This window comes from Caretta caretta, chromosome 1 (assembly GCF_965140235.1).
Source record: "Caretta caretta isolate rCarCar2 chromosome 1, rCarCar1.hap1, whole genome shotgun sequence".
In the NCBI taxonomy this organism is placed as follows: Eukaryota; Metazoa; Chordata; order Testudines; family Cheloniidae; genus Caretta; species Caretta caretta.
The window spans coordinates 236,366,117-236,391,279 of NC_134206.1; the positions used below are offsets into that span (position 1 = coordinate 236,366,117).

A 25,163-nucleotide genomic window follows, 5' to 3' on the forward strand; every position below is an offset into this window, starting at 1 on the left:
CTTGTCTTCATTGTTCAGAAACACACTTTCCATATCCTTTCTTCTCATGATCGCTACGTTTCAAGAAGGTCCCAAAGTAGAATGCTAGGGAGTAGTTCGGATCTGAATTTAGATCTAAACTCTAAAAAGAAAAGGAGTACTTGTGGCACCTTAGAGACTAAATTGTTAACAATTTAGTCTCTAAGGTGCCACAAGTACTCCTTTTCTTTTTGCGAATACAGACTAACACGGCTGTTACTCTGAGATCTAAACTCTGTGACTCAGGCCCTTGTTTGCATACTGTAATTTACTGGTATATAACTTTATACACAAATATACTATAACTATTTGTTTGTCTTAAAGTTTTAAAGTATAAAGTTTATTGTGTTTAGTTAAAGAGAAAAATAATGGGACTACATACTCAGCTGATGTAAATCAGCTCAATTCTACGGAGGTCAGTGGAGCGACATTGATTTGTGCCCGCTTTGCTCATTGAGGCCTACTGACAGTGCACACTAGAGAGTGTTAGTAGTCAGAAGAAAAGGAGGACTTGTGGCACCTTAGAGACTAACACATTTATTTGAGCATAAGCTTTCATGACCTACAGCTCACTTCATCGGATGCATTCAGTGGAAAATACAGTGGGGACATTTATACACACAGAGAACATGAAACAATGCGTGTTACCATACACCCTGTAACAAGAGTGATCAGGTAAGGTGAGCTATTACCAGCAGGAGAGCCGGGGGGTGGAAAAACCTTTTGTAGTGATAATCAAGGTGGGCCATTTCCAGCAGTTGACAAGAACGTCTGAGGAACAGCCGGGAGCTGGGGGGGGAAATAAACAAGGGGAAATAGTTTTACTTTGTGTAATGACCCATCTACTCCCAGTCTTTATTCAAGCCTAAATTTATTGTATCCAGTTTGCAAATTAATTCCAATTCAGCAGTCTCTCGTTGGAGTCTGTTTTTGAAGTTTTTTTGTTGAAGAATTGCAACTTTTAGGACCAAAGAGATTGAAGTGTCCTCCGACTGGTTTTTGAACGTTATAATTCTTGACGTCTGATTTGAGTCCATTTATTCTTTTACGTAGAGACTGTCCAGTTTGGCCAATGTACATGGCAGAGGGGCATTGCTGGCACATGATGGCATATATCACATTGGTAGATGTGCAGGTGGACGAGTCTCTGATAGTGTGGCTGATGTGATTAGGCCCCATAGAATCATAGAATCATAGAATCATAGAATATAAGGGTTGGAAGGGACCCCAGAAGGTCCCTGCATCCCAGGACCCTGCATCTAGTCCAACCCCCTGCTCAAAGCAGGACCAATTCCCAGTTAAATCATCCCAGCCAGGGCTTTGTCAAGCCTGACCTTAAAAACCTCTAAGGAAGGAGATTCTACCACCTCCCTAGGTAACGCATTCCAGTGTTTCACTACCCTCTTAGTGAAAAAGTTTTTCCTAATATCCAATCTAAACCTCCCCCACTGTAACTTGAGACCATTACTCCTCGTTCTGTCATCTGATACCATTGAGAACAGTCTAGAGCCATCCTCTTTGGAACCCCCTTTCAGGTAGTTGAAAACAGCTATCAAATCCCCCCTCATTCTTCTCTTCTGCAGGCTAAACAATCCCAGCTCCCTCAGCCTCTCCTCATAACTCATACGTTCCAGACCCCTAATCATTTTTGTTGCCCTTCGCTGGACTCTCTCCAATTTATCCACATCCTTCTTGAAGTGTGGGGCCCAAAACTGGACACAGTACTCCAGATGAGGCCTCACCAATGTCGAATAGAGGGGAACGATCACGTCCCTCGATCTGCTCGCTATGCCCCTACTTATACATCCCAAAATGCCATTGGCCTTCTTGGCAACAAGGGCACACTGCTGACTCATATCCAGCTTCTCGTCCACTGTCACCCCTAGGTCCTTTTCCGCAGAACTGCTGCCTAGACATTCGGTCCCTAGTCTGTAGCTGTGCATTGGGTTCTTCCGTCCTAAGTGCAGGACCCTGCACTTATCCTTATTGAACCTCATCAGATTTCTTTTGGCCCAATCCTCCAATTTGTCTAGGTCCTTCTGTATCCTATCCCTCCCCTCCAGCGTATCTACCACTCCTCCCAGTTTAGTATCATCCGCAAATTTGCTGAGAGTGCAATCCACACCATCCTCCAGATCATTTATGAAGATATTGAACAAAACCGGCCCCAGGACCGACCCTTGGGGCACACCACTTGATACCGGCTGCCAACTAGACATGGAGCCATTGATCACTACCCGTTGAGCCCGACAATCTAGCCAGCTTTCTACCCACCTTGTAGTGCATTCATCCAGCCCATACTTCCTTAACTTGCTGACAAGAATACTGTGGGAGACCGTGTCAAAAGCTTTGCTAAAGTCAAGAAACAATACATCCACTGCTTTCCCTTCATCCACAGAACCAGTAATCTCATCATAGAAGGCGATTAGATTAGTCAGGCATGACCTTCCCTTGGTGAATCCATGCTGGCTGTTCCTGATCACTTTCCTCTCATGTAAGTGCTTCAGGATTGATTCTTTGAGGACCTGCTCCATGATTTTTCCAGGGACTGAAGTGAGGCTGACTGGCCTGTAGTTCCCAGGATCCTCCTTCTTCCCTTTTTTAAAGATTGGCACTACATTAGCCTTTTTCCAGTCATCCGGGACTTCCCCGGTTCGCCACGAGTTTTCAAAGATAATGGCCAATGGCTCTGCAATCACAGCCGCCAGTTCCTTCAGCACTCTCGGATGCAACTCGTCCGGCCCCATGGACTTGTGCACGTCCAGCTTTTCTAAAAAGTCCCTAACCACCTCTATCTCCACAGAGGGCTGGCCATCTCTTCCCCATTTTGTGATGCCCAGCGTAGCAGTCTGGGAGCTGACCTTGTTAGTGAAAACAGAGGCAAAAAAAGCATTGAGTACATTAGCTTTTTCCACATCCTCTGTCACTAGTTTGCCTCCCTCATTCAGTAAGGGGCCCACACATTCCTTGGCTTTCTTCTTGTTGCCAACATACCTGAAGAAACCCTTCTTGTTACTCTTGACATCTCTGGCTAGCTGCAGCTCCAGGTGCGATTTGGCCCTCCTGATAACATTCCTACATGCCCTAGCAATATTTTTATACTCTTCCCTGGTCATATGTCCAACCTTCCACTTCTTGTAAGCTTCTTTTTTATGTTTAAGATCCGCTAAGATTTCACCATTAAGCCAAGCTGGTCGCCTGCCATATTTACTATTCTTTCGACTCATCGGGATGGTTTGTCCCTGTAACCTCAACAGGGATTCCTTGAAATACAGCCAGCTCTCCTGGACTCCTTTCCCCTTCAAGTTAGTCCCCCAGGGGATCCTGGCCATCCGTTCCCTGAGGGAGTCGAAGTCTGCTTTCCTGAAGTCCAGGGTCCGTATCGTGCTGCTTACCTTTCTTCCCTGTGTCAGGATCCTGAACTCAACCAACTCATGGTCACTGCCCCCCAGATTCCCATCCACTTTTGCTTCCCCCACTAATTCTACCCGGTTTGTGAGCAGCAGGTCAAGAAAAGCGCCCCCCCTAGTTGGCTCCTCGAGCACTTGCGCCAGGAAATTGTCCCCTACGCTTTCCAAAAACTTCCTGGATTGTCTATGCACCGCTGTATTGCTCTCCCAGCAGATATCAGGAAAATTAAAGTCACCCATGAGAATCAGGGCATGCGATCCAGTAGCTTCCGTGAGCTGCCGGAAGAAAGCCTCATCTACCTCATCCCCCTGGTCTGGTGGTCTATAGCAGACTCCCACCACTACATCACTCTTGTTGCACACACTTCTAAACTTAATCCAGAGACACTCAGGTTTTTCTGCAGTTTCGTACCGGAGCTCTGAGCAGTCATACTGCTCCCTTACATACAGTGCTACTCCCCCACCTTTTCTGCCCTGCCTGTCCTTCCTGAACAGTTTATAACCATCCATGACAGTACTCCAGTCATGTGAGTTATCCCACCAAGTCTCTGTTATTCCAATCACATCATAATTCCTTGACATCACCAGGACCTCCAGTTCTCCCTGCTTGTTTCCAAGGCTTTGTGCATTCGTATATAAGCACTTGAGATAACCTGCTGATCGCCCCTCATTCTCAGTATGAGGCAGGAGCCCTCCCCTCACAGACATTCCTGCCTGTGCTTCCTCCCGGTATCCCGCTTTCCCACTTACCTCAGGGCTTTGGTCTCCTTCCCCCGGTGAACCTAGTTTAAAGCCCTCCTCACTAGGTTAGCCAGCCTGCTCGCGAAGATGCTCTTCCCTCTCTTCGTTAAGTGGAGCCCGTCTCCATGAGACGTGGAGCCAGCCCCATGATGCTGTCCCCTGAATAGCTCAGTGGACACAGTTGGCAATGGTGAGTATTTGCTTCAGGTTGGGAGACACAGGTTGGGGGGCTTTGTGCAAATACTCACCAGCAACCACACACCACACAACAGAACCACTAACCCAGGAACCTATCCTTGCAACAAAGCCCATTGCCAACTGTGTCCACATATCTATTCAGGGGACACCATCGTAGGGCCTAATCACATCAGCCAACCCCCCACCCCCCCACTGTTCCTCACACGTTCTTGTCAACTGCTGGAAATGGCCCACCTTGATTATTACTACAAAAGGTTTCCCCTCCTCGCCCCCCACCCCCACCGGCTCTCCTGCTGGTAATAGCTTAAATGATCACTCTCGTTACAGTGTGTATTGTAACACCCATTGTTTCATGTTATCTGTGTATATAAATCTCCCCACTGTATTTTCCACTGAATGCATCCGATGAAGTGAGCTGTAGCTCACGAAAGCTTATGCTCAAATAAATTAGTTAGTCTCTAAGGTGCCACAAGTCCTCCTTTTCTTTTTGTGGATACAGACTAACACGGCTGCTACTCTGAAACCTTTTAGTAGTCAGAGGAGATGCTTCAGGATATTTGGATGCTCAGTGTTAGAGATGTATTGAACTTGGTGGTGTCAATTTGAAAATGGCTCTGCAGACCTTGCTTCACTTTCAGCTCATGGGAATTTGCACACTCCAGATCAGATTCATCATTGCTTTGCACTTTGTATAGACATTTATCCCTGGGCATAGTGGATGGAAAGCACTATCATGGGCAGACACCAGTGGAGACATTGGAATTGGTAGCATTTTACACCCAATTTACAGAGGTGTAAATGTCTACTTAAGGTGCATGGCAGTGGAGATTCAAACTCCCAGAATTTTGTGTTGAGTTCACAGTCTACTTCAAACAGACATTCAAAAGGAAATAGAGTTGGGCAAATAACATAATTTTTGGTTCAGTGGCAGTTTCAAAAAGTTGGAAAAAATGCTTCAGGTCAGACTGAAAACCAACATTTTCATAATTTTCAGTGAATTGAAAGTTAAAAAAAAATTGGGTCGAATGAAATGGTTTGTTTTAATTTTATTTTTAAATGGCCAAAATCCAAGGAAACTTTGAAATGAAAAGTTGATTCAAGCTGAAGAATTAAAATGTTTCATTTGAAAAATGTCGAAACAAAATGTTTTCTTTTTTTTTTCAGAATTTTTTTGTTTTTTTCCCCAACAAACAATTCAGCTAAATAAATGTGAATTAGGAGAAAGTTTCACTGTCACTGAATATGCATTTTTCCCCTCCCCCTCTCCCCCCAAAACATTTTGTGTGAAAAATTTCACCCTGCTCTACCCACTAGGCTTTGCCTGGTTTCCAGTCCAGGTTTAATCAAAACTCAGTCCATTTTTCTTGAAGCAGCCTATATTCACCTAAACGTTCCCAACTCTTTTGTCAAACCGGTCACCAATGTTCTCTGTAACCAGGCCAGCGTGACTTGGAGTTTAGTTACAAGAGGATCTCAGAGTTTTGTTCAGTGGAGACTACTGTGGCCAAGTTCAGTCCCTGGCAATCAGGCTGCCTGTCGAATTAGAGATGATGCCGGAGGATTAAAATGACTGATTTTGATTGCTCCCAAAATTGGGGGTACCCCAAAGATGAATAAGTAGGTCAAATAGTTCTCCATACCCCAACAACTCACTACTGGGGGATTTCCCACATCATGGGACCTTTCTGCTGAAGTGAAAAAGAGACCTTGTGATTCACAGATTATTTCAGCCATCTTGGCACTCTGCAGCCACATTAATATTCTTAACTGCCAGATGAGCAATATCATAACTCAGGGGAAAACACAACTAAAATACTTTTTCATTCGAAAATTTCGGGGGTGGGGGAGGGTGATTGTTTTTCCTTCAATGGCATGGTTTTAAATTGGGAACCCAGGCCAAGCTTTTCAAAAGCGATTTGTGGTTTTGGGTGCCTGAATCTTTGGGTGTCTGATGTCAGACACCTTAAAAGCATCTGATTTTCAGAGGACGGGTGCACAGCACTTTTGGAAAATGTGTTCATGCATCTCAAGTTGGACACCAAAACAAACCCAATCACTAGTCACGTATGAAAATCTTGGTTCTCGTCAGCAAGATCTTAAATTGGTCCCTCGATCTCACTTGCACCAGCATAAATCAGGAGTAACCCCACAGAGGTCAATGGTGTTATTTTGGGGTGAAACCAATGTGAGATCTGAATAAGGCAACAGGAGTCCAGCCTGACCAGTGTTGCAGGGTTGCTGCTGAGTAGAAGACTTCAGATGAGAGCAGTACTCATGAGTCAGTGCTTGTCTACACTTAACGCTACAGCAGCAACTGCAGCTGCCCTGCTGGAGAGCTTTAGAGTCGACACTCCATTTGCTGAATGGAGGGATTCACCCATTGGCGTAACTAGGTTGATGGAAGAATTCTTGCATTGACCTAGCTCTGTCTACATAGGGACTTAAGTCAGTTTAACGACACTGGTCAGAGGTGTGGATTTTTCACACCCTCCCCCCCCCGACTGATGTAGTTAAACCCACCTAATTGTCTAGCGTAAACCAGGCCTCACACGCATGTATCCAGGAGACCAAGGAGCAGCATTGCTGCTGCTACTCTGACCAAACAACTGGAGCTATAACAAGCATGTCAGGGTTTAGACCACTACTTCGCATTTGCAGGGGTAGTTGGACAATGTGGAGGGAGGGAGGGAGGGAGGATAGAGTTAGTCTGAAGGTGGCAGCAATTTCATGTGTGATTTTTTTTCCCCCCCTGGGCTGAATCTTCCACTAAATCTATTAGCAATCCCATTCTGTGTCTGTTCATGTCATCCTTGTCACTGATGATCCCACCAAAGATAGCTAGTCAGACATGGCTTGCAATTTGAAGCTACAATCCAGCAAAATTCTTAACGTTTTATGATAAAACCAAGAGAACCTTGGCTTAGATCAATTTAGCCGACATTCTACATGCAATTACTATCTATCAGTTCTTCATGCTCCACTGAATGCAGTTTGCCAATGGAGACCGCTTTACTCCACCTCATTTCTCTGTGCTTGGTCATTCATGTGTTGTCTATGTTTATTTTTCTAATAAGGAATTGTTTTATTTGATCAGTTAAGATTCTACTTGTAATCTCTCCAGAGTAAAACAATCTTCCTTCCCAAAAAACAACTTAATTGCCAGCTGCAATTCTGACTGCAGCTGTGTATTAAATCAATGGGATCCTGTGTGTGGGGACAATGGAATCACTTATATGACCGCATGCTTTGCTGGGTGTAAATCATCGATTGGGACTGGAAAGAATATGGTAAGTAGGTCGATAGATATAAATTAAAAGAATGCAAATAATAATTATTTATATGGATGAATTTCTGTTGCTTATTTTATGCTTAAGCAACCATGTAGAGATACCCATTCTCTACCATTTTACCTCTGAACTAGTGAACGGAGAAAGCACAAAAGCATCCAGCTGGGAATTTCAAGGGAGCCTAAGGGCACTAAATGCCTCGCTCCACTTTCAGAGGAACCCAGGGGAGTCAGGCACCCAAATCCCATTGGAATTCAATAACCTAGACTCACTTTTAGATTTTCTTTGCTTTAAAGTTTTTTTTAAATTTAGAATTTGTTTTTTCTAAACAATGTTTTCTTACTCTGGAAAGTGACTGTAAAAATATATTTCTCAGCAAATCTGTTACTAAGATGTAGGCGGATAGAATGCTGAATACTTCAGTGACAAAAATAATTTTTTACTGCCTTTGTTCCTGTTAGCTCACAGGGGCAACACTGAGTAAGAGGATTCTATAGAATTTTGTGCATTATTAGCAGAATTATTAGCTATATTCTAATCAGTCATACTGGTGCAAATACATAAAAGACAATGAATTTGCTCCAATGTTTATAATGGTTTAATCTGGCTTGCAGAATCTTTATTACTGAGGACAATATGTGAGATAGAAAGATCCTAGTTTAGGGTCTGACATTCATTTGCACTTAGGGATTGTCCACATGAGGAAGTTAAGGTATGATTCTAGATCTATTCAATTAAATGAGGCACAAAAAGATATGTACATTCTCCGTTTTAGTTCAGTTTAGTTTACATTAATTAGGAAGCAATTTAAAATAAACCAAACTAAGTAATATACAAAACTGAAATAAGAGTGTCTACACAAGTGTTTGTATCAGTTTAAAAGGAATTTGAGATAAATATGCAACTTTCAAGTAAGAAGGCCCTTTTACATCACACTGGTACAGCTGGCATATATTGCCTCAGGTAAATAATGAAGTTTACATCTTGGAAAAATTGCATGTCTACATTAGCATTTACAAAGGAGCTTGCCAATTAAACCCAAGTTATCTATCAGTTAACTCAGATCACAATAAGGTCACAAACCTGAGTCCTACCTTTTATGAGTATGGTCAACATAGTTGTAAAATAAGCAATATAAGGTTAAATGCTTGAACTAAAATGTATGGCTAGGATTTTCAAAGTAGAGCAGGGAATTTAGCTCAGCATCACCATTGAAATTATATCCTTGTATTGTTCTGAAAATCTCAACTGGTAAATTGTTCTTGGAAGTAGTGAAAGTGAGAAGAAAACTTTGATAAACTCAACAGGGTTTCCATCACATCACCTAACAATGATCAAACATAAGGCAATACTTTCCAACATGGTAGCATCTAAATCCATATTTCTAGGCACCTAAATAAGAGTCCTGGGTTTCAGAGGTGTTGAGCACCCACAACTTCTACTGACTTCAATGGCCACCTACAATTGGGTGTCCACCCTGCTCAAGGTAGAGCAGGTTAAGTGAGGTCCATTAACCTGATAGGCTGCACCCAGGGAAGAACCAGAGATTGAAAAGTTAGTCTAGCTGAGAAGGAATAGATGGGGCTGGTAAAAGCCAGAAGCTGGCAGCAGAAAGGGGCTACAAGGGAAATAATCTGTAGTCACTGCCTGGGAGATGGGAGTGTGTTAAGTAATCTGCTGACACTCCCTGGGAGGAAGGAATTTGTATTGATAAACCCAGTCAGGGGCCAGGCCAGAAGATAAGAGCAGAAAAATAGGAAGGAGTCCAGGGGAAACAGCAACTGGATCTGGGTGTAAGCAGACCACAGTTGGTGGACATAGGGTCTCTGGACTGGAGCCCGGAGTATTGTGTGGGCCTGGGTTCCCCTACCAGCCACTGAGCAAAGTGGTTTAGACTGGGCAGTAGAGCCAAAGACTTCATGGGACAGTTGTTTAGGGGGGACTTTGATACCCAGGAAGGGGAAGGCTATCGTGACCTGGCTGGAGGGAGTACCCTGAGTCCCAAAAAGAGAGGGAAGGGCCATGGTGTGAGGAAAGGGGTGTCAAACCTGGAAGGAGCTAATCCCCTAAACAGCCAGGAGGAGGCTCCCTAGTGGTGAGTGAAACCTGTTACATCACCACACAGGCCACTTTTATTTAGGTCCCTAAATATAGATTTAGGTCCCCACATTTGAATATTTAGGCCCTTAGTAATCTATACTTATTTATGTACTTTAGATGGCCTCCAAATCTTATACATGAACCACCTTGAACTTGAATTTTAACCCATCTTTAAGCTAACCACAGAATTTCATACCCCAGTACAGTAATAGCATGGCTGCCTAAACTGGATTCACAGCTGGTTTGTGTCACTGGAGCAATGCAAAGCAGCAGACGCATACAGGGTAAGCTGGCCCAAAGTCTGCAAATCATTTAGGGGTCCGCTATTCCCATATGAAATACACTGTATTCTTAACTACCATCAAAAGTCTAGATGCTTGGAAATCTATGAGTGCTCATGAAGTAAGTGAGTCATCTCATCTTTCTCTTTCAGGTGTTTCACAACTGCAGCTGTGTGCAAGTTGAAGGGCTTGAGAGTGGCAATTTCTCTGCAGTTCTGGGACAGTGCCAAAGAGAAAGCTGCACTAAAACATTTCCCTATTTTTTGGCACTACTGAGCACATGTGCACTTATTTTAGCTTTAGGAGGCACTCCTACATACATGATTATGTTTAGGTAAAATACTTAACCTTGACCATAAAGTTTTGGGCAAACAGAAACAAAGTATTAATGTACCATTCTGTCACTTCATTTCTGCTTTGAAGAATGAAATTCTAATCTCAGAGAGGCAGTGGGTGTTTCTGCACTTCCTACAAAACCCACCCCTGTGCAAAGGGCCAGCAAAAGGCCAAGCCATCATTTGTCTCACTTAAACTGTATTTGGACTTATGTGATGGATTGGATCGGCCTTGTTCTGACGACCCTCTCCACTTAATTATGGATGGGGGGGGCGGGGAGAAGGAAAGGGGGATTATTCAGTAGTCAGAGCAATGGATTCCTTTTCTGACTCTGTGCATGACCTTAGTAAAGTCACTTAATTTCTCTGTACCCAAGTTAAGCCGTTTGTAAAATGGATATAATACCTACTTCACATAGAGTTTTCTGAGAAAGAACTCACTTTTATAAAGTGGTTTACATAAGGCAAAGTGCTGTGCATCTGAGATTAGAATCTCTGGTCTGTATTGCTCTTTTACAGTTATATTTGTGGTTTTCGGTACACTTGATTTACTTCAGTACACACCCTGAAATATCAGATCTCCTGTTTTATCTAAAATTGGAACTAAATGAATAGTTCCAGCACCAATGAAAATTGACTGGTATAAAAAACAAAACAAAAAACTCAATTACCACTGTCCTTTAAACATAAAAGTAAAACTAAAACTGTTTGCCTTACTTACCAAAGTCTGTTTCTGTAATTCATAAACATACATTATAATCTTAAATTATCGGTGCACAGCACCACTTATTGCTGCTTCATTTGTATTGATTTTCAATGCAGCAGTTCTCACTACCTGTGTGGATTAGAATCTGTTACAGCTAAACTGCTGTAATTATGATGTATTCCACTGGCTCCCCATTCGTTTTAGGAACCAGTTTGAAACTGCCTTCTGTTCTCTGTTGACTTGCTTTAATTCACCTGATGGATTGGTTATGATGTCACTGCCTAGAAAGGTATGTTTTTACACTGAGATAGCTAATTCAAACTAATTATCTCACTGTTAAATCCTAGTGGAGCTGAGGCACAGGTAGGTTTTCCCTTGATGTAGCTGTGATAGTTCAGGGCAACTGCACCTGTATTCCCTCAGCATGGTCCAACCAGGGTACTCATTCTAGGCTTCCAGCTCCTCAACTGTCACCTATCTTGGGCAGAAACCCATGTCTCTCTCCTGTCTGACTGGAATTCTTCGAGACTGCACAGTTCCCTTCCTAAACTGAGTTTCTCAGCAAGCCAGACTGCCTAAACAGGCTGGCATTTGTTTTTTGCTTTCTCCTCAGAGGTTATCAACAGTTGTAATTGCCTACAGTTATCAGTTGCCACACAGCTTTTTCTAAGAGAGCACATTTATTCTTAAGGTGAAAGCATTACAGAGAAAACATATTTAAAACAATAAAAAACCCCTACATGCTAATCACCTTACTAGAGATCACCCCCAACTCCAACAAGGGCTCTGGTAGGTGGTCAGTTCTTCAAATCCCACGAAGGCATTTTTGTGTGGTTACAAGTTAATAACAGCTTTAGCTCACCACCTTGAATAGTGCAGCCTTCCTTTTATACTTCTTGAGCCTTTGATCTTGTCCTCAAATAACACGTGATCAGCAGACAATGGTTCTCTCCTTGAGGCATAGCTTCAAAAGGTTGTGTCCAGAGTTGAGAATTTGCATTCAGTTCCCACCAGGGATTTCCTAGGAAATGCTCTTAACTTTGTTTATCCCAAAAGTTTCTTCTTCTCTGCCACATTGTTTAAACTAGTTCTTTGAAGCTCATAACTGTTTCCAACTTTTACACTGGCCACATCTTCCCCATTAGAGAAGTTACATAAAATCCCACCATAACACATAAACTTTGCATTTAATACAAGGGACTCCAAAGAAACTTAAGCCTAATGCAAGAAGATTTTTCAAGGATGTTACAGGAAATTTGCCCTATCTATCACACTAGCTAACTGAGGTCAGCCCTCCCCCACTTGTGATTTACTGTGACTAGCTACATCGAGTTAGTTATTTCACTGTTAAAATACATCTTTTATGGAAATGTTCCTGTGAAGAGTGTTGCATGTACAAACTAGGGTAAAAAGTTATTGGCAGGACAGCAGGACCCAGTCATTTGCATGCTACACAGTCATTAAATTACTCTTGCCTAGTAGCAAGAGGAAGGCAAAAGGCAGCAGTATGTAATCAAGAGCCTCATTTGCATGTTGAAGATCACATTGAAGCCCATGTCTCCTCACACGCATCCAGGCCTTTCACCATCTGAGAGTAAAGGATCTGGCCCTTAAAGGGTGTGAGATTTAATACTTTTGAGTGCAGAAGACTTGATACTTAAACTTACTTGGGCCTAACTCCCAGTTACACTAAAGCCATCTTACACTGCTTGGGTAAACACCACCGTAAGGCCACTGCACCAATATAGTTAAAGTGGTACACCCTTCCCCTTCCAGTATGGATGCTTCCCATACAGGAAAAGGAATAAGCAATACTGGTGTAAGGCACCTTCATACCTGTATAACTGTGTCTGCACCAAGGGGTGCAACTTTATTGGTAAAAATAAGCACATAACCCTAACTGACATGTGTAACACTACAAAAACTGTGGGCAGACCAGGCCTTAGTGGAAATGAGAATTGGTCCCATTTATTTCTACAGTTGTGCTGGCATGCAACACCGTTGTACTCATGGCTCCATGCCCGGTTAGAATTAAAGGCTCTGTGTCTATTCCCTTCCCTACTTCTTCCAATTTGTATCAGCCCACAATCTTGCCACTTTCAGCTGTGATGTTCACCACAATTACAGTCATCTCAAATGGCCTTTCTGTGTCTGCCTCAGCAACTTTCCAGCCCCTTTCAAATGTCATCTGAAATGCTCTCTCCATGCCCTTGCTATGCCTCAGGCCCTGAGACAGTAACACCTTTATGTTTATGTGTTAACTTTAACTGCATTGAGGAGGACTCAGGGCTAAGTGTCTGGCTGGATCAGGTCCTTAATAGTATTATGATAGAATGTTTACTTTTCTTTCCTCATATGATGTCTTCACATATATTTTTACACCATGCACCTGATTGTCTGAAAGCCTGCTCCTATGCCTATGTAGATCAATGAGTGCAGAAGCAGCATCTTACATGAAACCTTTGAGGAGCATTTTCCATTATGGCTTGTATGAAATTTGCTATGTAAAATAAAGTTGTGTGGCACTTGTTACAATGGAGCATATATGGACATGCTCAGTGTAGAGGCTGGCAAAACTGTATTATCTTAAGTGCTCTTCCCGTGAATATAAAATTAATGTGATCGCCTACCTTTTAGATCTGTTTCACCAGACTTGAAATCATTTGCGGTTGGCATTGACGCTTTGTGTGGAAGGATACTAGGTAAAATTTTTGTTTTTTTCCTATTCTTCTTTATTCCTCTTAGGATTTAAATAGAACACAATAGAGATGGACCTGAGATGACTTGGTGTAATGTCCTTGTTCTGTGTCAGAACCAAAAAAACCAAACAAACCCCCAAACCCTTCCAAAAATTTGATTTTGTGAAATTTGTAGAGTGTATTGAATATGTTCCACCTCAATATGCTTCATAGGTATGTCCTAGCACATGAATATGTAATATATTTGTCTAGTTAAACAATCTATGTAATGAAAGAGTCAGGGAAAAGGAGGGGATTGAACTGCAGAGGTTTTTTGTTTTATTCACGTAGGCAGGCACCTGAGGATTATGATTTGGTGTTTCAGACTTTAAAATGGGATAAGATTACCCAGCTCCTTTAGGGCTGCATCTCCAAGTACTCTCTCTCCTACAACCACCATTGGGCACGTCCCCACAGCTTCCACATGCTCCGTCGCCCTCCTCCCCCCCCTTACTGTCACAAAGATCTCCCTCTGCTCCCATCCCTGCCTTATCTGACCGTTGCAGGAACCCATTTCCCAATGAGCTCTCACTGGGCCATTTTCATATTTTTGTAAAAGAATTTTTCCTAACAAAGCTGAACACTGATCATTGTAAATTGTGATTGATTTTTGTTTTGAAAACAGAAGTGTTTGGCAGTCGATCAAGAAATGGTTTAGACCCCAGTTCAGCAAAGCACATGCGTTAAGTGCCTGAAGTCAATGGGTATGTCTACACTGCAAAAAAACTCCCACAATGCCGAGTCTCAGAATGGAGGTCAATTGGGGCTTGGCCTGCAGGGCTAAAGATTGCAGTGTAGACATTCCCACTTGGGCTGGAGCCTGAGCTCTGAAACCTAATAAGAGGAAGGTCTTGGAACCTGGGCTCTAGCCCAAGCCGGAACGTCTACACTACTGTTTTTAGCCTCTCAGCCCCAAACCCATGCACCAAGTCGATTGGTATGGGCTCTGAGACACAGTACCATGGGTTTGTCTTGTGTAGGCATACCCAGTGAGACTTAAGCACATGCTTAAAGTTAAGTACATACTTAAGTGTTTTGCTCAGCTGAGCTCTAGCACTGATCTATTTTAATTACACAGCTTTAATGGATATAGTGATGTACATGGGATTAGAATCTGTGATGAATTGTGACACACAAATCAAAACCAGGAACAGACTGATGCTCAAGAAAATGTGAAGAAGAGGACATTTAAACTTTTTTTGAGAGAGAGGCAAAAAACTGAAAAAGTGGAATCACTGGAATCATTAACTTTCTTTTTCTTATGTGGGAGTAATAATAATGCTTGTCCAGTCTACAGAAGACTCCATCCAAAGAATTTAAACCACTTTACATGCATTAATTAAGTTGACAACAAGGCTGGGAAGTAGGAAATTACCATTTTACAGCTGGGCAAACATGGAAGCTGATCAATTTGCCTAAAGTCATGAGGCTAGCAGAGGTGGGAGCAGAATCCAGGAGTTCTGAGTTCACATGCTCCTGTTCTAACCATTTGTTAAGGGGCTCCTTCCTCCACTATAAACTAAGCGCTGTTATTGTTATAATGTTACGCTCATTCTACTAATTTATTTTCTTTGCAGGTGGACTTCCAGCGCCTATTTATTTTGGAGCTTTGATAGATCAGACCTGCTTGAAATGGGGAACAAAGAGGTGTGGAGGATCAGGGTCTTGCAGAGTGTATGACACGAAAGCATTCAGGTGAGATGAAATTAAGAATAAAGGCTAAAAACAACAGGGAAAAGAATTTGGCTTACCAAGCAGCGTTGACTGTAGGGTATTCAGAATAGCTCCTGTCTCCTGTTCTTCACTCAGCTGCAGCTTCAGAGTTTAAATGAAGTTTTCTACTAGTTATACTAAATTTTCTGTTGATTTGTTTTTTGGGGGAAGGGGATGGACAACTGGGTTTTTGATTAAACAAAACTGTTCATGAAAATAATTTGTACCATCTTTGAAAATTTTCAAATTTGTGTCAGAAAACAAACCATTCTAAAATAAAAGTTTTCAGCCCTAAACTGTATGTTGGGCTATTCCTATCAGTTTTCAGCCAAATATATTTTGGGTTTTTGGCTGAAAACCTCAACTTCTAGGTTCTGAATTTTACTTTTTTGATGAAAAGTCAAAATTTTCTTCAGAAAAAAAGCATTTTTCAACTAGCACTAAGTCTCAGGGGCAAAAAAGAAAATCACAAAATTGATCAGACAATCTCAAAGCATATAAACTTAATCAAAGCTAGGCCTGGGGAACAATGTTCTTTTGATTAGTTCTAACATATGAAATTGCAGAAGGTCTCTTCTTTATGCCTAAAGGTCCTGTTACCAAAGGTTGCATTTTTAATGGTTGTTAATTTAATCCTTAGAACACTGAGGAACACTAATATTACGGCAATGGGAAATTGAGTTCAGTGGAGTGCTTTGTGTGTTAGGGGTTGGCAAAATGAGTGTCTACAATTTACTTTAGGGTTTTCTCTACCACTCAACTGTGCCTTGGACTGGTTAAACGGCTAACACTTTTCTAAGGTGGCTGCTTCTATACAAGCAGAAAGAAAAGGAGGACTTGTGGCACCTTAGAGACTAACAAAGGTGCCACAAGTCCTCCTTTTCTTTTTGCGGATACAGACTAACACGGCTGCTACTCTGAAACCTGTCATTATACAAGTAGAGTAAATGCTCCCTGGATAAACTGTTCTTTTCTAACTTGGATCTTTAGTGTGGCTGTGACGTGCTTTGGCTCAGATATAGAAAACAGGACTGAAGAACAAAGCAGGTGTTTTCAAGTTGATTCTCTCCTGTGCCAAAAATCCACTCAGTCCAGGAGAAAGGGGGGCAGCACAGTTTTGCTGCCTCAAGTCCCCATGCCAGACAGCTCTAAGTTGTGCCACTGATTGACCCTATGTCAATAGAGGATAGGCCTAGCAGAACTAAGATGTGTGATTAATGTATGATCGATTAACCACCCCGCATCAGTAGAAGATTGGCATTGCAGATAGAGCTCTGCTCTGTTACACCCTCTCCCGACCCTGACATTCTCCCCAAGCTGGTTGGAGGGTGCCAAATGCAGCACCTTCACCCCCAGCATGGAGCCCTTTCTCTGATGGAAATTATCAAACAGTTTATGGCCTCTTTGCACAACCGGAACTGTGCAGAGGAGGAGTTAGTCTACTGCAGTTTCCACGGTATACATCTGATGAAGTGAGCTGTAGCTCACGAAAGCTCATGCTCAAATAAATTGGTTAGTCTCTAAGGTGCCACAAGTACTCCTTTTCTTTTTGCGAATACAGACTAACATGGCTGTTACTCTGAAACATATCCCAGACCCTAGCTCTTAGTGTTGTGTTTGTGATTTAGCAGGATTCAGAGAGTCTAAGCAGCTTTTCATAAATGCATATTTTACATCTTACACTCAAATTCCATTCAGGCCTGGTAAGTATTGACATTTTAGGGATCACCGAGACCGGTAAGGAGTTCTGTCACCACCGGCCCTGTAACCTTGGGTGCCTTAATGCTCTGCTGCTATAGCTCAGAGCCCTGACACCAGGGTAGTAACCAGACCACAAGAATAAGGTCTCACCCTGGCTTCCACCTGCCTAGTTATTCCTTGCAGGGTGACCCCAACAGCCCTTCTGGTCCCAAGTCTTCCCAAATCTGTCTCCCCAAGTTCTTAACTACCAGACACTTGGATTTTTCCCCCTCTGGTCATCACCCCCAAATATGTGAAACCAGACCACCACCCCCTCCCCCAGATACCAGCTTTCTTTAGCCTCCACACAGTTTGCTCAACAGAGACATAGTTCAGGTAAAAATAAACAAGAGATTTCTTTAATAGAAAAAACACAGATTCAAAGATGAAATAGTAAGGGAAAGCAATCCCATACAAGTTACACAGAAAATAAACATAATTGTGCAACCTCAGGCTTTACACTTACATATTAGATAAATTCCCTTTTCCAATACAAGATACCTATTGTCTTTGAACAATTTCCCAGCATTACCCCCCCCCCCAACAATAGAGGGGATCTAGCTTTTCATGGATAGCTTCTCTCCCACTGGCTGTCGGTCAATTTCTGGATGCTTTTCACTTCAAATCCCTTTCATTTTAAAAGGTCTGCATTTTCTTTTCCTTCAGTCACTATAGATATTCAAAGTGGGAAAATCACCAGTTGTCTCAATATCTTTTCATTAAGTTTAATGGTCCGTCATTGTCTTTTCCTGAGTCGTACAATAGAGTGTTATTTGACTCTGATTTGGTGCAAACAAGTGGTTTGGGAATGGGAGGTATCTATTAGCTCAGATCTACACTACCGACCGATATCAGTAGAACTATATCACTCAGCGACCTAGTTATACCGACCTAACCCCCTGTGTAGATAGCACTATGTCGACAGGAGAGCTTCTGCCAACATAGCTGCTGCCTTTCAGGGAGGTGGATTAACTACCCCGACAGGAGAAGAGTCTACACTTAAGCGCTAGGCGGAGCAGATGCAGCTACACCAATGCGGCCTTTTCAGTGTAGACCTGTCCTGCTGTGAGGTGGAGCCAAAGTTTGTGGGCCCAGTTCTCTAAATACACAGATTACATAAATTCATAACCATAGTCTGCATACATATGTCAGAATGATTAGAACATTACAAGCTTTTATAAAAATCCTTCCTTGACATATTTTTATGCACAATAACATGGTATACAATCAGTAGCTTCAATTGCTTATTCTTTGGGCTTTAAACCTCCCGTTCTCTATTTAGGGGGGTGTTTGGACCCTGACTGTATCTCAAGTATCAATGATACAAACATTCATGTTTTCATTTTTCTTCTAGAAATGTCTATCTTGGACTCATTGCAGGACTGAGGGCAGGATGTTGTTTCTTATATATAATTCTCTTCATTTTAATAATAAAACGATTCAGAGCAGAGAGCAATGAGCTGATAGATTTGAAAAGTACAGAAGTACCATCCAGGAAGGGATCAACTACTGTCAGTAAAAATGAAAATTTTCCTTGTGCCAAAGCTTTGGAGGCAAATGAAGAAACATGTATGTGAAAAGGACACAGGCATTTTCTAACTCTGAATGCTCAAGTGGAGGTTTTACAAGTAGAGCATAGGTACAAATACTGAAGTCTACAGCTTTTTGGAATTGCGATGGAAATTTTTCAAGTTTTAACCCCTCACCTCCCCCCAAAAAAGCAGGAAAAATGATAATTTTGTTTTTTAAACAATTGTAAGGCTGGTTGAAATGTTTCCAATTTCAAAATTTTAATTAAAAAACAGATGGGAAATTTACAATAAAAAAATTCACAACAACTCTTGCCTGTTTTTGAACCTGATCTATATAAATTCTAGTCTTGCAATCCTTATTAAATCAAATAATCCTTATATAGTCAATTGTTCTTCCTGAGTTCAATGGGCACATTCATACGAATGAGGATTACTAACATGAATAAAGATTGTAGGGTTGGTCCCTCAGTCGTCATTCAGGCAAAAACCACCTGGACCTCAACACTTCATGACAACTTCAGGATTTGGCTCAAACATTAACCAGTCAAAATAGACTGCAGAAGAGAGACTATACTGTATTAGTTTTAAAGTACCTTTCAGGATTGAATCAAACCTTTTCTCGTCATTAGTGTAATTATGCTGATCCTGTGCAATGAGGTGGCAGACACTGGAGCTACATTTCTTTGATTTTTTAAAATTTTTTTTTAGAACTTTATCAATGTAAGTTTGTAATAATTGAAAGACTGCAGTATATATATTCGTCATCCCCCAATAAAGTGCCAAAAAGGGCCATTAAATAAAGTGCTAAAAGCCCTCAAATAGAGCTTCAATGACATGCCAGAGAAGAGAGAGCCTTAATAACAAACGCACCTATCATTTATTACTAAAATATCTCTTTAAATAAAGCCTCACTACGTGAAGTGTGATGTCCCCCTGACAAAGACTGCTCTGTGACTTTTCAAAGAGAATGAATATTACTAATAAGAACAATTGGGGTAATTTGTCACCGCTGTTGCAGCATGTTGTGTCATATGCTTAGGGATTGTCTACACTTCAGAGCCTTTGCTGATAGAGCCCCCTAACGGAGATGCAGTGTAGGCTGACAGGAGTTCTTCTACTGGCATAGCTATACCACCTCCCTGAACAACATTAGCTAAGCCAGAGGAAGCATTCTTCTGTTTGAGTACTCACGTCTACATCAGGTGTCTTCTTAGCCACCATAGCTATGCTGGCAAAACTTTGTACTGTAGACTAAGTCTCGCTCTATTCTAGGGGTAAATCCTACGCTCTCCAGGCTCTATGTCCAGCCTGAGGAGCCGTGAGAACCATGCATGACTGGATTGGAATAATCTCTTCCATACCTTGGGCTATAGTTTATAGAAAATGAAAGGAAGCTCAACACGTCTAAAAATGAACTCTCTCTGTTTCCCCGACATGGGAGAAATAACAGGTGGCTCCCCATACTCAAAGAGCCTTTGGTCCTGTGCTTCCACCAACACCCCCACCAGTCTGGCTGTAAACAAAAGCACAGGAAGCACCCATGACATGGCACATGTGCAGGTCACTGGTGTGAGAGCTCCTCAAATGCTGGTCCTGGACAGAAGAATTGCCCCAGTTTTGCTGCTCACAGAATTAAACCAACGTGTTCATACTTTGGGGTACTTTTATAAAGGGTTGTTTGACTTCAGGCTACAATCAGATAGAAGAAAACAGGCTGTTTTGTGTGTTGGAATATAAACTACATCAGCACTAAGTATGTCAGCATTAGAGATGGGCCTGAATCAAAATCCCAGATTCAAACATCCTTGAACTTTCAGGGATTCAAAATCATTCTTCTCAGGCTTACATTGGTGCTATTGCATTGACTTCTCTCGAGTTACCCCTGATTTACACCCTGCAAATGAGAGGCATCTCAGGCCCTGTTACATGAATCTGAACATAGTGGCTTGAACTGAGTTTGGTTTACATGCAATTCATTTTACTTTTTGGGGTGATAAATTAAAATATGTTGATTCCTGCTGATCAATGAATGTATGCGGCACGATGTTTTGTTTATATATTAATAAAGTATTTTTAACAAAACAAGAGCACTGTTTGCACACTCTTATTTTACCTTTCACAGTAGGTTCTGTTTTGCTGAAGATAAAGCACTATGTCAGGAGAGGAGTGGGGTTTGGGTCAGACGTGGAGCTCCAAGACCAAATCTGAACATTTCGATATTTACATGTTCTAATTGCCTTGTGCTATGTCTGCCAGGAAGTTTTAAAAACAAATGCAGCTCTTAAGACAATGATCCAAAAATAGTTCCCACAATAATGGATGTTTGACCCACTCTGGTAGAACTCCCCCTACAAAGCCAAATAAAAATCGTTAACAGTTACACTTCATAATGTAAAACATGGTTTCCTTCTCTAATTCTTAATAGCATGAATCTGTTCACATTACACATATTCTGCTTGTTTTCAGGTGTCACAAAGTTCACCTGGATAGTGTAATCCTAAGCCACTCTTGTTTCTCTCTTCCATTTTCTGTCTGCTTTTATTACCCCTTTCATGTCCTGACTGTACAGGAGGATGTGGATTGTGCAACATTCTGATGTTCTTTCCTACACTGATTTAAATCAAGTGTAATTCCACTGAAGTTACCTCAGTGTAAATTAGATTAGACTCAGACCAACTCTCTCGAAACTTGATCTTCCAAAGTGGTGGCAGGTCTGGCCCTGATCCAGCAAAAGCACTTAAGCATGTTCACCACTTTAAAGCACATGCATATAGTAGTGCAGTCACAGGTAGACAGAGTTTACCCATTACTCCTTTGGAGAATATGGGGTTTAGTTGAAACGTTTACTCACTTTTGGTTTTTTAAACACCACTCCACCATCGCATAAACAGTCCCGTCGTGTACAGTGGGATGACTCATGCCCTGACAGTGAAGCACACACCTAAGTGCTTTGATGGATAGTGGCCAGAGTGCTCAACACTGCACATGATCACACCTTGATTAGTACAAGGTGGATGTCTAGGTTCCTTCCCCACTCTGAACTCTAGGGTACAGATGTGGGGACCTGCATGAAAACCTCCTAAGCTTACTTTTACCAGTTTAGGTTAAAACTTCCCCAAGGTACAAATTAATTTTATCCTTTATCCTTGGAATAATCACTGCCACCACCAAACTCTAACTGGGTTTACTGGGAAACATAGTTTGGACACGTCTTTTCCCCCAAAATCCTCCCAACACTTGCACCCCACTTCCTAGGGAAGGTTTGGTAAAAATCCTCACCAATTTGCATAGGTGACCACAGACCCAAACCCTTGGATCTGAGAACAATGAAAAAAACATTCAGTTCTTGAAAAGAAACATTTTAATAGAAGAAACATTAAAAAGAATCACCTCTGTAAAATCAGGATGGTAAATTCCTTACAGGGTAATTAGATTCAAAACATAGAGAATCCCTTTAGGCAAAACCTTAAGTTACAAAAAAGACACACAGTCAGGAATATTCATTCTATTCAGCACAGCTTATTTTCTCAGCCATTTAAAGAAATCATAATCTAATGCATATCTAACGCTAGATTACTTACTAAGTTCTAAGACTCCATTCCTGTTCTGTCCCCGGCAAAAGCATCACACAGACAGACATAGACCCTTTGTTTTTCTCCCTCCTCCCAGCTTTTGAAAGTATCTTGTCTCATTGGTCATTTTGGTCAGGTGCCAGCGGGGTTATCCTAGCTTCTTAACGCTTTACAGGTGAAAGGGTTTTTCCTCTGGCCAGGAGGGATTTTAAGGTGTTTACCCTTCCCTTTATATTTATAACAGTGGACTTATGCTTGTTTTCTAAAGATAGGTTTCTTTCTCCTCATCAGAGGAATCTGCAAAACAGTCATTGTTCTTTGAGGTAACATAGATATTCGTAGCTCCTCCTTTCTGTCCCCCATTTTCTGTGGGACTGCAATCTCCTGTGTGATATTTCTTCACCATCATAAAAACAGGCAAGCTAAGAAATAGAAAGGTGCCCCTATCCTTGCAGCTAGGCCTCTGTAGGTATACCTGGGAACAGAGGTCAGAAACAAAAGACTGTCCAAAGCTCTTTCTTTACAGCACAGATGCTTTGCTGGTGTAAATCAGAGTAGTCCCACTGAAGTCAATGAAGTTATGTGGCTTTGCAGCAACTGAGGAGCTAGCTGAACTGTGGTGTTCTTATCAGACACAGTAGAACTTAGGACCTGAATCTTGCATTTGGCAGAACTATGCTCTGCACAGGAAGTGTGTAGTGGGGTGGCTGCCCCACTCCTGGAGAACAGGGGTTTTTTGAAGCAGCCAAGCTAGGCTGATTGGAGAAGCAGCCACAGCTGGGGCCATGCCAGTCAGGGTCCAGCTGGCCCTGATAAAAGGGCTGTGGGGGCAGGAGACAAAGGAGTGTCTCTCTAGCTTTGGGGAGAGATGGACCTTGCTGCCTGAAGGAGCAAAGGGTACCATGGACAGAGCAGTGCTGGGGAAGGGGCAGGCTGAGCTGGGCAGCTTAGGCCTGGTGACCTCCCAGGCTGCAGCCTGACAGGAAGGCCTAGAGAGGTACTGGGTTGCAGGGAAAGGCAACAGGTCCAAACCCCCCTTGCCAATGATGAGTGGCCATTACACTGCAGTCTGCCCCAGTGAACAGGGGCTAGATGATGTCTGGCAGTAGCCACTGAGGCAAGGTGGGCTTAGAGGGTTCCCCTGGGAGGGTTGGGGGTTCCCCTGGGAGGGGAGACCCAGAGAGTGGGGGTACTACTGGGGCAGAACCCCAGGGTAAGGGGCACCGGGAGGGACATGGGGGCCTGAGGCAGGCGAGACACCAGGCAGCATAGGGTGCTCCGAAGCTGGTGAAGAGCTAATTCCCAAGACAACTAGCAGGAGGCATCTTGCTGGTGAGTCTTCACTTCACTACAAGATGAGAGATGGAACAGGTGGAAATGTGGCTTTACACTAATTTGGTGCCCAGTGTGTATTAGAAGACCCAGAAGGCTCCTCTAACTTAAGCCCAGATACTCGTGGTTCCCACGTGGCTCTTCTGGCAGCTGAGAATTGCCAACATGGAGACAGGTTTCAGAGTAGCAGCCATGTTAGTCTGTATCCGCAAAAAAACCAGGAGTACTTGTGGCACCTTAGAGACTAACAAATTTATTAGAGCATAAGCTTTTGTGGGCTACAGCCCACTTCATTCAATTCAATGCATCTGATGAAGTGAGCTGTAGCCCACAAAAGCTTATGCTCTAATAAATTTGTTGGTCTCTAAGATACAACATGGAGACATGCTCCAGCAATGCCCCGTTTACCTGTCCATACTTCCTATGCAGAGGGCCAGTAGTTGAGTGGCCAGATCTATGCCAGAGCGTGAGTCCATAACATCACCCTTAATTGTTATTATCAAGGCCCCTCTGAAAATAACCGTGGAGGAGAGCAACTTACTCCAATAGATAATGCAGCCTTCACTTTAGCATTTCTTGACTTTTAAATGTGTAAGAAAAGCAGCTGTAATGACCTATGACTATTAATACATATCTTCATGTGCAATTTTCAAGAAGTTTACAAAAAAGAGAAAAAACCCACACATTAGAATCATATATCCTACAAGCTCCTCGACCCCCACAGATTTTACTTCCCTATTTTAAGCAAGTTCTGTTTACCAAAGCACCAAAATAAACGGGGGCTGGTATTCCAGCTGTAGTGAAACAAGCAACAAATGCATCAAGATGTCAAATTAAATTTCAAAAGCACTAGTACAAAAATAGCAGAGTGAAAATATTAGAACAGGTTCAGTCTGCTGGAGTTTGAAATACATCAAATGTTGCAAGAAAGTCCTTTTGCTTAGTTATGGTTTGGAGCATGCTCAAAATTCTCTCTAATCTAGAATAAGAAATAATTCTGTGTCACACATTTTAGTTTAATTGGATAATTAACTGAAGGATAAGATATATATGTAAAATTAAAAATAGTTAATACTTGTATCCTTACGCATTAAATCATAAAATAATCATAACTCAAAATAATTAAAATCTTCTTCTGTCCTACAAAAACCTGGCTCATATTCATGCTTATGCACATTTTGAGGCACAACCAAAACCCCTATATAGAAGGCCTCACATCAGGAAAGTTTCCCTAGTATAGAACTCCTCAAGCACAAAGCATGTGCTTACATTCCATTGAAGTCAATGGAGTAAATTCCTGTATCGTTTTAGTTTTGATATGGAAGCTAGAAAACTTTTAAAATATTTAATACCATGCAATTTGGCCTAAATTTTCAAGTGGGTGCCTAACTGTAGACACATTAAAGGAGCCTGATTTTTCAGAAAATACTGAGCGCTGACCCTTTGAAAATTTTGTGCCT

At 42.1% G+C, this 25,163-nt stretch overlaps 1 protein-coding gene across 2 annotated transcripts in view; it reads left to right on the forward strand.

Moving 5' to 3' along the window:
- LOC125625306 (solute carrier organic anion transporter family member 1C1-like) overlaps positions 1–25,163 on the forward strand; it is a 72,873-nt gene that overhangs the window by 35,496 nt on the left and 12,214 nt on the right. Inside the window, exons 12-16 of one of the 2 annotated variants that reach the window (XM_048827161.2) lie at positions 7,489–7,654; positions 10,188–10,369; positions 13,714–13,778; positions 15,392–15,509; positions 18,622–20,886. In XM_048827161.2, the coding sequence (XP_048683118.1) occupies positions 7,489–7,654; positions 10,188–10,369; positions 13,714–13,778; positions 15,392–15,509; positions 18,622–18,844 (754 nt within the window). In that variant the 3' untranslated portion in view covers positions 18,845–20,886. Of the gene's footprint in view, positions 1–7,488; positions 7,655–10,187; positions 10,370–13,713; positions 13,779–15,391; positions 15,510–18,621; positions 20,887–25,163 lie in introns of those variants that run through there. The other variant, XM_048827170.2, reaches the window with a different exon arrangement.